At 30.5% G+C, this 12,994-nt stretch overlaps 1 protein-coding gene across 5 annotated transcripts in view; it reads right to left on the reverse strand.

Annotated features, from left to right (window-relative positions):
* The window catches only part of LOC145246619 (uncharacterized), a 538,839-nt gene that overhangs the window by 20,365 nt on the left and 505,480 nt on the right, over window positions 1-12,994 (reverse strand). For all 5 annotated transcript variants that reach the window (XM_080108293.1, XM_080108292.1, XM_080108291.1 and 2 more), the window contains one exon: window positions 3,246-3,388. In XM_080108293.1, the coding sequence (XP_079964419.1) occupies window positions 3,246-3,388 (143 nt within the window). The remainder of the gene's footprint in view (window positions 1-3,245; window positions 3,389-12,994) is intronic.

Genomic DNA, 12,994 nt, shown 5'->3' on the forward strand with positions numbered 1-12,994 from the left:
TTCTTACCAATTCCCTTTCTTTTACAACTTCTACAAGCAATTAACATAGTTCAAACCCTCTCTCTCTTTTTTTCAATTTTCCTCCTCAATCTTTCTTTCTTTCCTTTTCTGCCTTCTCTTTCCCCTCTTTTTCACTGTCTGAATTTCAACGTTTGTCTTTGTAGCACATCAACCCTTTTTAGCACATCAACATTGTCACAGAAAACTGTTTTGTTTGGAGAATTAATTTTAGTTCAGATATCTAATATACGAGCATTTGATACAAGGAGGAATGATGTAATTTGGTATATAATAGATTTTTATTTTTACAAGAGCGTCACAGACGACGAGTGTCAAGTGGCTGGTGAGACAACACCACGATGATCGGTAGTAATGAAAGTTGGATAGAATTTGATTATTTAAGAAGACAGCTCAACAAGAACTAGTTTACATTGGACTTGAAAACAACCATGTTATGGTCAGCTGTATTGCAGGCCTGCAGTATAGAGTTCCGCAACGAGAAATTTTAGGAAAGAAACTTTGTTCATGAAATTTGGTTTTAGGCACAGACAGCAAGAATGGAAAATTGTTGACAGTGGTTGTAGCTAGACGAACGTTTGTTGCGAAGATTTATGAGGGGGTTGGATCATAGATGTGGTCACTTGATGTAAAAACAAGTAAATAAAAGTATAAAATAATGCAATAAACAACTATTTGAATGAAGTTAATTTTGGTTGGTTGTTTTTGTTTTACGGCATATCAACCCTTTTCAGATTATTTAATGCCGAATCCAAAGATTTTGAAGAAAAATTTTTTAATAGAATATATTTGTTTTTTTTTCAAGTCGGTTTCTATTCAATCCATAGTTGGGACCCTAACAGGTACTACCACTCCGGGTTAGAGTGAACCTGGGAGCAATGGCAATTAAAGAGTGGCTCCACACTCCCAAAAGCCCGCAAGCTAGGGTCTCACCATCGGATATATTTTACGGTCATATCCAGGACCGTTAATATTGGAGAGCATAATGTAAGCTGTTTACCGTTTAAAAGAAAAGATTCATTTATCTATTGTGTAAAGGTAACATCTGGTCACATATTTTTATTAGTTTGGAAGGATGGTATTATGGTCAATGAATATAAAGTATGATGCCACTTCCCCTCCCAAAGGAGAAGGTAATGCCCAGGAAAAGAAGAGGAGGCGATACCTGGAAGGCTCTTTCATAAAAGCAAAAGATAATGCCTGCAATTATGGTATCATAGCAACAGAACAGATACTACAATAACCCCCCTCTCCATAAAAAAGGAGGAGGTAGTCCCTGAGAAGATGGTCTCATGAATACATTTTTGTACCCATTCCATTCATTTTTAATGGAATGGGTACTCTGGTTATATGACATCAAATAAAAGTATTAACCCTAACCCATTATTTTCGTATTTGAGTCTGAATGTTATTTTTGATGATTTATATATAAAAAATTTTGTGTTGCCATAGTTTTATGCAAGCACAAACCGGCAGCACTCATTATGTAACAAATAAAATTTTAAATTAAAACAAAGAAATGTACTAGTTGGATCATTCGACTACCATTTTTATGTTTGAATATCTTTTTAGTGAGGCACATAATTTTATAATATAATAGTTAAATAAAGACCAAATTTTAACATGATTTTAAAAATACAAAGTGAAAGAGCCAACTGACCGGTTTCGCACCTCGTTTAACAGAGCTAAATTGAGGTATAATTATACTTAAAAAAAAATATGAAATGGAAATATGACAGGGGACAAAACAAAAAAAAAAGTGAGGGGAGGAAAACAGAAATTTAAGCAGTGAATAAATCAAACAGATATCATATTAAGATCTAAAAAATTTTCTTTTTGCTTACAAAGAAAAGGTCTTAAGGTCTTAATATAAATAGTTTCTAGAATTTTCAAATGACAATGAGTGTGACTTGCTGAGAATAGAAAACAAGTCAACACTGAACCTGGAAATACAAACACGGCTACGTATTAGGTGTTCACATATGGCCGAACTGTATGTATCATTCAAAACGACTGATGGTCAAAAATTTGCATGACGAATCTTAACTGGAATGTGTTGTTTCACACGGGAATCATGTCTTCCATTTTTGGATGTACTAGTAGCTAAAACTTCTGGTGTTTTTACATCTTTTATCGTAAACTTATGTTTACTGGTCTTTATACACGTTGGGACTCTTACTGTCCCAAAAAACAAAAAAATAATTTAATTAAGACCCTTACACAAAGAGTTTTAATGATTTGTTCTAAGTCCTACCTGGATGATGAGTTTAAATTATTACAAGGACCCTTTGTAACATTGTGGAATCTACAATCAAAAATAAAGTTTCTAATTTTTATAGTCACAGAAACTACAGTAGAAAAATGTCCTATTTATTTTCGTCTAACTTGGCGAGGTAATGTGACAGGTTTACCAAACAAATAACAATGGCTGTCTGACAGTGTTATTTTGCATCAAATCCTTGTGTTGTTTTTTCTACTAGATTTATGCTACCATCAATCCAAAAAGATGCACCCCCTCATTATAAGTCTATAGTTTATTTATTTAAATGTACTTGTTATTCGCCATACATTGGGTGAACATTGCAGAAAAACAACATGAGAACCATATTTTAAATGCCAGAAAAATAAGCTCTATTTATGACTATTAGATTACCAACTCTAAAAATTGGTATATTTAAAAAAAATAAATAAATAGAAACTAAGCCATTTCTTTTTACAGTGGAAAAACTTGTAAAAAATCAACTTGAACTGCAGAAAGATTAAAAAATTTACATTTACTGCTAAAACTGACCTTTTCTCATTTCTAATCAAACTGATCCTCTCTGACTATCAAAATGCGAAGGTAGAGTTAGACACAATGTTGTTGTTTTTTTTTTAATGTAGGGAGATCCAACTCCACCAAAAATAGTAAGTCTAATCGAGACAAAATTTTTAACTTGCCTTTGTCTAGAAGTATTTTCTCATTAAAACAATGTAGTGTAGTATCAGAACAGATAGAATACTTTGCTCCTGGAGTTACCATAGTCTTCTCCACAATGTAAACAATAGGATTCAAAATGGAAATACATTTGGACTAGTCTCTATGGCATTAAAACAACATGTCTACCTATGCTTAACATCTATTCCAATCATATTTAAAGAAACAAAAAAACAAGGTAAACAGAAGTGATGTTTTCCATTTTGTTAAATCCTCATTTTATGAAAAAAAAAAAAAAATGAATACTCACTGATTAAAAAGTTGAGTTTGAGCAGCCTTCAATTGTTTGCTAAGGCTGTCAATTTCTTCATCTTTAATTTCAATGACGCCCATTAATTTATGAAGTTCTTGTCTCATCTGCTGCAAGTCGTTATCAACATCAGCAAGCGATTCCTGAAAAACAATTGTTAGAGATTGAAAGAAAACATTTTTTTGACAGATGTATAACAAAACCCATGCAACACAACTTGATGTTTGGTAAAAGCTTTTGATAAAAGTGAATACTACAATTTACTGACCTTTTCTATTCAATTATTTGTTGAAATTAAAATTTTCAAAACACAGTTCTCTTGATTTGATGTTTCAATTAGTCTTTAATGTTAAATTTTTAGAAATCAATTAAGTTTTTCAACATTTAAAAAAAAAACTAATGAGAATTTAGAGAGTAATCACAGGTCTTTATGTTGCAAGTGAAACAGTCACATTTGTCAGTGATTTTTCAAAATGGCGACTACAAAAATGTTAGATATTAACTGGGTAATGCCAAAACACATGCTGGTCAACAATAGTATGATTATTCAAGCCAAAAAGTTTTGTTAGCTAAAATACGTTTTAGAATAATCAAAATATTTAGATATTTATTTACATTTAATAATTACTAGGAATGTTTACTTAAAAATATTCTAACAATTTACTTGACACTTTAGAAATAATGACATGTAAAAACATCAGGTGATTATATTAGTGACATATAATTATGACATCAATTAGAGGAGAAAATAGTCTTTTTGTTGATATATAGAAATTAGTGAATGTTTAGAGCTTGAAGGAGACAGAGAGTTGAGGAGCCGACCAGTCAGATTGGTTCAAAGCACCTAGATGAGCAAGGGGTACAACGCTTATCAAATGTAGGAATAAGCATTACATCTTTCCAAAATGGGAAACCACTCTGATATAAAAAGTTACCAAAAATAAAACCAGAGGCTCTGTCGTTCTCGGGGAGAATTTCCAGTACAGCTTTCTGTCAGGAAAAGACTAAAGATGGACCAAATATGTTTCCAATTGGCCAAATAAGTGTTATTCATCCGTTGTGTTGTAACGACGTAATTTAGAAGGGAGAGATGGTCTTTTTGAGATACGTGGAAATTAGTGTTCAGAGCTTCAAGGAAAGATCTGAGGAGCTGACTGATCGTGATATGAGGGGTAAAAAACGTGTATCAAATGTAGGAATCTAGGACCAGAGTTGCAACTTTCCAAAAGGGGAAAAAACAGCCTCTAATAAAAAGTTACTGAAAATAAAACTTAAGGCTCTGTCGTTTTGGGGGAGAATTCCCATTGCAGCTTTTCCATCAAGACAAGACCCAAGATGGGCAAGATACGTTCCCTGTTGATCAAATGTCGAAACCCTAAATAAGTGTTATTCATCTTTTGTGTTGTAAAGGTATTTTTTTTTTTTTTTTTTACATGGTGGTCACCACTTATCAAGGCTCGGAAGACACTCAGGGATAAGGGTTATTGCAAGTACAGTACATTAGTGTGGAGATTTGATGAAGTGTTTACTTAAGGGGGCGGTTGATTAGGAATTTGTTAACGCTGGACTTGTATACATCCAAGTTGTAGTCAGGTGGGAAGCAGGCAGACGGAACAGAGTATATATTATTGTACATTATTGTTTTGCATATTATGTATATTATTGTTTTGTCATGAACTGTATTTAAATGTATATATACAAACAACGAACACTAGATTAGACAATCTCAACACCAGACAGTCATAGACAAACACACACACATTATATATATATATATATATACACACCCACACTTGCATACATTCATCACTAGATGATAATAGAAACTCGTAAATATTTACATTCCCCCATGTTATACAGGCGCCCACAACACAATAATAAAACACTTATTTTTTGGCAATTGTGTGTGTTTTTTTTTTTTTTACCAACAATCTTCCAATGCTCATTAACTGAGTGAAAAAATGTCTTTTCAACCATTAATTTCTTTTTTTAATAAAACAGGCAAAGTCAAATTATTTCAATAAAAAATTTATTAGAGCAATATACTCTTTTCACTTTTAACAAAGGCTGTTAAAAAACATCTGAAGAAATTTGAATGCTTATACCTTCAAGTCTAAAAATAAAATTTGGTGAATATTTAGAATTACACTTATTTGAAACTAAAAATACAGAAAAATCTTTATAATGTACATACTTGTCATGGAATGAAGATCTCATATTCCAAAAACCATATGTTTGGCCAGAAACTTTTCTATTTGACTAATAAATGAAAATATTTAGTTTTCAAAGGTTAACTGAAGATAAATTTATTCATAGAGCTCTGAATCAGGATATTTTTGTTAAAAGAATTAAGGAAATTTTTCAAGGGTGATATAAATATTTTCAGAAAGGCGGGGATCATTTTATTTAAAATTTACATAAGTGAAACCTCCCCACAGACAGACATAAAAATCGAACAAGTTGATTTTTTTTTACATTACATCAAAATGTTTTCTTAAAATCGATAAGCTAAAGATTAAAAAAAGTAAAATAAAAAATTTTAATTCAATAAAACCAATTAAAAACTAAAATAAGTAAATAAAATTGAGTTGTATATGTCCAACAAAATGTATCTTAAGTAATGATGGGACGGTTCCAATATTTTTCCCCCCAATTCCGATACAATTACCGATTCTTTTCTAAATTCCCAATTTCAATTCTTCTAAATTTCTAAATATAGTTATTTTTTGGAGTTAATACCAAAACCATGAAATATGTACATATAATTTCCTAAACGTATAAATACATCGAGATAATCTACAGATTTTAGTTTTACTAGCAGTTCAAAATCAGTAAATATTTACTATTTTATCATTAATATGAGCCGTGGAAAATTGTTTTAACCAAAAACAAACAAATATAAATTATGAACAGAATTGTTTTTGACATCGGAAATAGGCACAAATTTTTCTAATTCTGGTACTGATTCCGATACACCAAACAAATTAGATTTTTTCGATTCCTCATGCCGATTAATCATCCCAATACTTATCTTAAACTATGTAAAAAAAAAAAAAAAAATTGTTTTTTAAAAGTGCATGCATTTCTGTATGGATTTTAATTGAAAGAAAAGTGATAAAACAAAAAGATTTTAAAATGTTAGCAAAAATTGAAAACAGCTATTAGTAAAAAGGGACAGAAAAATATTTCAAATTTACATTAAAAAAAACTAAAAACAAATTCAATGATTTTGGAAAAATTAATATTCAGACCATACTTATCCTTTTTTTTTAGCTTTAAATCAGATAATTTTAAGTCTTTCTACAATATTTCATGAATAAAAAAAATGTTTTTAAATTTCAATAAACATTTACTAAAAATAAAAATATCCTGCAAATAAATTCTTTTTAAATAAAACAAAAAATACTTTGGGTTAATAATCAACAGTACAGAAAATTAAATAATATTTCTTTGGTGATGATAGTTGGAGTGTAAATGATAATGAGGTTAAAAGACCAAAAGAAAAAACATTAAGAAAACCTTAAAAAAAAAAAAAAAAAAAAAAAAAAAAAACCTGTAAAGAAGTAGTTTTAATAATTAATAAACTTCAGAAAACATCAAGTTCCTTTTTTTAATTAAATTTTAGTTTATAGAAAAAAAATAAAAGTGAAGAACCATGTGTAGATTTGGCACTTCAATTATACAGGTAGCTGAAAGGAACAGGTTTAGTACAACACCATATATACATAAAAGATGTATTTTTAAATTGACTTAGTCCAAGAATAATTTTTTTTACAATATAGACATATATAATACAATTAAATTATCAAAGAGTAAATCTTTAACAAAACAAAACTTATCAAGATACGAAAAGCTCAACATGGGTAGCAGAAAAGAATAATATTGAATGAAAAATGGGAAATAAAAGTTATAACTGTGTTATGTCATCAGAGCAATAAGGAAAAGTTAAGGGGGAATTTAAGAAAAAAACCTCTTCAGCTTCGAAATGCTGTGAGAGGTTTTTCTTCTCAATTGTTCCCTTAACTTTTCCTTATTGTTCTGATTGATAAAATAAAGTTCCTACCCAAAGGCCAAGAAGTCTTCTCTTATGGCATTAAGAGTTCTCAATACTCCTTATGCCAAATCTCGAGTTTGTAGACTGAAAATTGACAGCAGTTTGGTACGGAAACACACACACACACACAATTTCACTTTTATATATTAGTGTTGAGACAAGTAATCAGAAAAATTGGAACTTTTGGGAGTATCCGAATCAGAAAATTTGTGCCTATTTTCCGATGCTTTTTTTTTTAAATTTTTATTTTACATGGAGTTCACCACTTATCAAGGCCCAATGGCCACTCGGGGATAAGGGTTATTGTGTGTACAGTAAGCAATGGGATAGTATAGCAATAGTATTGGAGAACTGATAAGGTGTCATTTCTTAGGGGAGGGGGCGGTTCATCAGGAATTTGTTGGTGTTGGACTTGAAGACATCCAGGTTGAAGTCGGGAGGAAAACAGGCAAGCAGAACAGAGTTCCACAGGCGTGCAGTTCTAAGAAAGAAGCTTTGTTCATGGAATCTACGTTTTGATTTAGGCACAGATAAGGAGTGGGGAAAATTATTGACGGTGGTTTCATCTAGTCGGGTGTTTTTTGAAAAAGATTGGCGAGGGGGGACCAGAGAATGGAGCTCAGATGAGCACTTGCCATGGAAATAACGATAGAACAAAGACAGGCTCGCTACGTCTCTTCTGTGGCAAAGGGGTTGCAGGGTAGAGAAAAGGCATCCCCCACCAAACCACGAAGTCTATTTTGTACTCTGTCAAGGCAGGACAATTCTTTTAATCACCCTCTATTTTCTTTTTTATTTGATTTTGTTTAAAAACAAAATCTTCCACTAGTAATGTTCCTATTTACAATGTCTCCCCCACGGGACAGAGTTAGACACCAGGGTCGTTTTTTAATGTGAAGAAAAGGAACAAAAATAAAAATTGTCTCAGTCGTGAAGGATTTCTCCTGCACTGGCAGAAAACAAGAAATTGAAGTGCAGCATCTGAAGAACAGATACTTCACCTTGATCTTCCACTAGTAATGTTAAAAAATAAATATTTATTTTAAACAACCAGTAAAACTAAAAATCTATAGATATCTCCCACAAGTTTGTTTTTTACATTTCTGCACATTTAACACGTTGTTTTATGGTAATCAGGAATAAATAACTCTATAGTAAAATATTTAGAGACGTCAAAAAAATCGGAAATCAGGAAAAATATTGGAATTGTCCCGTCACTAATACATATGTTTTATTGAACAACAAGGCTATTTCTTGTTTTTTTTTTTTTTGCAATCCGTTTTTTCCATTGTTTGAACATTCTGTTTGAGTGTAAAAAGAAATTTGCTATAGTCGCGAACGTTTTTGACTTCCATGAGTCATCTTCAAGCGAGTGAATATTAGCCTGCCAAGTGGAAAGAATGGATCGCAGGAGAAACAAACAGGAATTATCCCTGCTGTTCAATAAAACATCCGGTAACGGTGCATAAAACGAGACCTTAAGTTTCAAAGATGGCGGCAGGTCTGTCAATTGAGGTATGGAATCACAAAATTGATACAATACTTCCGTTATTCTTCAAAACTGCTTACTTATATATTTGGACAAAATATTAAGATTTTTTTTTGTAAATATATTTTTTCTAACATTTACATTTTTTTTTTTTAATGTACTACATTTAAATATACTTTATTTAAATATACTGTTGTGTCTGTATCAATAACAACACGAGCACAGAAAGTAAAGGTTAAACAAATATATTAAGACGAAAATAAAATACATATTTACAAAGGTGCAGTTGCACTGCAGTTGGAAGATTGTCCGGCAGAGGGCGTGTTAAAGTCTTTCATGGAGCAACCGGCACATGCGTCTTGCCTATCCGACATTCGAACACAGCTCCCCGGTCTTGCTGACTTGATACCTTTATCTATATCTTTTCACCCACGTATGCTAATTAGTGGGCGTCTCCACAACATGTACTTTATTTAAATATACTTTATTTGAACTTGTGCAGTCTATTACGATCGTCAGATTTTAAAAAAATATATATTTTTTATAGTTAACTATATTTTACGTTTATTCTTTCAACCCCTTATAATAAAAAATATATAAAAATATGTAAACTTTCTTTATCAATTGATTTTGAGCTTAATCGCATAAAAATATCTAAACAATTTGACAAAACAGTTATTTGAAAAAGATATGCGATTAAAAAAAACACAAAATTCATTGATAAAGAAAACTTACATATTTTTTATATTTTTATTTTAAAGGGGATGAAAAAATAAACCTAAATTATAGTTAACTATAAAAAATAATTTATTTTTATCAGTGACGATCATAATAGACTGTGCAGGTTTAAATAAAGTATATGTAAATAAAGTATATATAAATATACTACATTTAAAAAAGAAAACGTAACTATATTTGGGGAAAAAAAACGTCAATATGTTAGAAAAAAAATATATCAACAAAACAATCTTAATATTTTGCCCAAATATATAAGTAAGTAGTTTTGAAAAATGGGGGAAGGATTGTATCAATTTTGTGCTTCCATACTTCAATTGACAGACCTACTGCCATCGTTAAAACTTAGGGTCTCATTTTATGCACCATTACCAAACATGCATAAAAAAAAATGCTGCCCAAATATACTAATATATATATATTTATTACATAAATCAATGAATACTTGTAACTTTTCTCATTCAAAAATAAAAAACATTGATCATTTTAATCGTATCAATAATATGACATATGCAAATTAATTTGTCAACAATTTAGAGTGGATTTATGTTAGCAACATAATTAATATTCTTTACTTTATTTCATTTGGCATCACAAGGGTTCCTTTTTGCTAACTTTGTTGCAATTCTATCCAATGAATTTGGAACTTATAAGTGTTTATAATAATAAATTTTATATAACTATAAAACTCAGTGGGGCGTCTGACTGTCCTTTCTTGAATCGCGTCTTCAACGATCAGGTGATTCCATCTATTAAAAAAAAAGGATAAGTGAATTTATACCTATATAAATATATATGTGTGTGTATGTGTGTGTGTGTGTATGTGTATGTGTAAGTATGGGCGAGGCTTAAAAGCTAAAGAATGAGGGTGGAGAGTTGTATGCTTTTGTTTTGATTCTAGCTGATGGCATTCAAATCATATATATATATATATATATATATTAGTTTTAATCTCACTACTACATGTTAGGTTCAATATAATAATCTATAAAGAATTGTCTCTATAATAATAATACAAAATCTGCATGAATTAAATTATCATATTTAAGCATATTTTACGACTGGGCAATGCCGGGCGGCCTGCTAGTTATTACTATTAATCATCATCGAAATGTTTATTTTACATGCTGGCATGTGCTAGAAATTGACTTCCAAACTTATTTATCTCTGACCAGGCCTTTATTTAGTCTTCCTTCTCAAGTACATTCTTATCACCATGCTTCCTTGGCCTTTTCTGTAAACCATCTAAATTGTTCACCATCAACTAAATCCAAACACTTTTATCCATTCTTTTAACATGACCAAAACAACAAAGTCTTTTGCACACATCTCTTTATAATGTCTGTACTTAATCTTACTCTGAGGTCATCAGATCTAAGCCTGTCTTTAAGATTCACATTATACATCTATTGGTATTTATTTGCTTTTCCATGAGAGCAAAATGTGATCCAAGGTCATTTTTAACATGAGGGAAAACCAGTTCTTCAAAAAGGGCACTCTGGAAGTAGGCAAAAATAAAATTGCCTTAGTATAAAAGGATTTCCCTTACATTTACTATGGATAAATTAAGTGTAGCATCAGAACAGATACTACACTCGGATCTTTGCTCATATTGTATCATTCTCACATCATGTCATATCTCTTCATGCAACACGTCCTCAACCCCTACTGGTCAGGTTTCACTTCCTTACAGAATCACACTGTGAATAGTATGTTAATTGCCCCCATCCTCTAATAATACACCTGGCAGTATCCCATCATTCATCATGCTAAATTTAATGCACTTCCAGCACACATAGAGGATTTAATTATTTATTAATATTTTTAGTAGTAGTAGAATTTCATATATATGACACATCAAGCATGTCACGGGTGCTTCATGCTAAATTTGGTGCAATTCTGTAAAATAGTTTTGGAGAGAATATAAGTGCTATTATTTTTAGTAGTAGTAACATTTATCCCTCCCCTCCCCCATGATGCACACTGCATCTCAAGAGTGTTTTGTGTCAATTAAAGGATTCCATTCAAAATTCCATACATATTTTTGGAGCTCGGCAAGACGCACCACCTGTAGAAGGTCAGATGTTATATCGACCGAAAAATTGTAAGAATAATTCAAATGACACAAATTATAAATTCTCATCTCAAAAATTTTGAAGCATAATTATTGTTTAAATTTAATTAAAAAAAAAATCAGTAGTAATTAAAAATAAATACATAAGAGGTTTTCATGTTCACCCTTTCAAAAAATAAAATAAATTAAACAAATAAATGATAATAATAATGTATATGACCTCTTCTTTCAAATGACACAAATTATCAATTCTCATCTAAAAAAATTTTGAATCATAATTATTCTTTAAATTTCATTAAAATCAGTAGTAATTCAAAATATATACATAATATAATAAAAGAGGTTTTTATGTTCATCCTGGAGGAACAATTTAAAAAATAAAATTAAATAATAATAATAAATATGAAAAAGGGAAGCATCCCCATCAAATGTCAAGTTTCTTGGTCTAATAACAAAAAAGAAAAATGATAAGACAATTTTTTATAGTTGAGATTTGATCAGTAAGTGGAAATGTTAAATATGCACTGTGGAAAAAGAGAAGAGTGGAAAGCGATGCTCAACTAGCAATATTAGTCATTGAAGAATGAAAACAACAAAAAAGCACACAAGAAAAGAACATTCCAGTGGAAAGAAACTTATGATAGATTGAAAATGCAATGAAAACACTTTGAACATATTCTCAGAGCAAAGAATAAGAAAAACATGAATTAGTATTTCTAACATATATCATATTGAAAAATATACATTCTTGAATCATTATTATTATTAGACATGTCTACATATCTCGAGAGGAGGCTCTGTCCATTGATCTATTGGTCTGTAATGGTTAAGTTTCAAGTTGTATTTCCATCACAAAAGGCATACAAGAATTTAAAGCATGATGATTGGTCTAACATGTTTAAGTTTAGAATTGCATTTTCATTGGTCCGTCAGGCTAAATACTAACATTTCATGAATACATTTTAAGAATACCTGTTATTATTTGGAGCTTGTAATTGAAATTACATTTTAACAATTTTAACACTACTTTTTTTTTTTTAGAAGGTGGCATATTTTAAAACAACTTACAACATGTTAAAATCAGTTTGACTAGTTAGTTAACACTACAATTAAACTTACAATTAAACTTGATTAAGCTATTCATAAAATATATTAATTTTCATCAAGTTTTTAAAATATTTGCAACATGATACATGAGAAGAAAAAGTATAAAATGTTAATAGACAAAAACAAAATGGCTTGCAGAAAAAACAAATCTAAATGAATAATTGTAAATAATCTAATACTCAGCATTATAAGGTGAAGATCAAGGATAAGTGGAGTATTTCTACAAAAGGAATGGTGCCCTCCCACACACCTTAACTATGGTTGATCATTTTATTTAAGAACTTTCTTAA

The sequence above is a fragment of the Euprymna scolopes genome, chromosome 24, assembly GCF_053919585.1.
Source record: "Euprymna scolopes isolate OS-2025 chromosome 24, ASM5391958v1, whole genome shotgun sequence".
Classification (NCBI taxonomy): Eukaryota; Metazoa; Mollusca; class Cephalopoda; order Sepiida; family Sepiolidae; genus Euprymna; species Euprymna scolopes.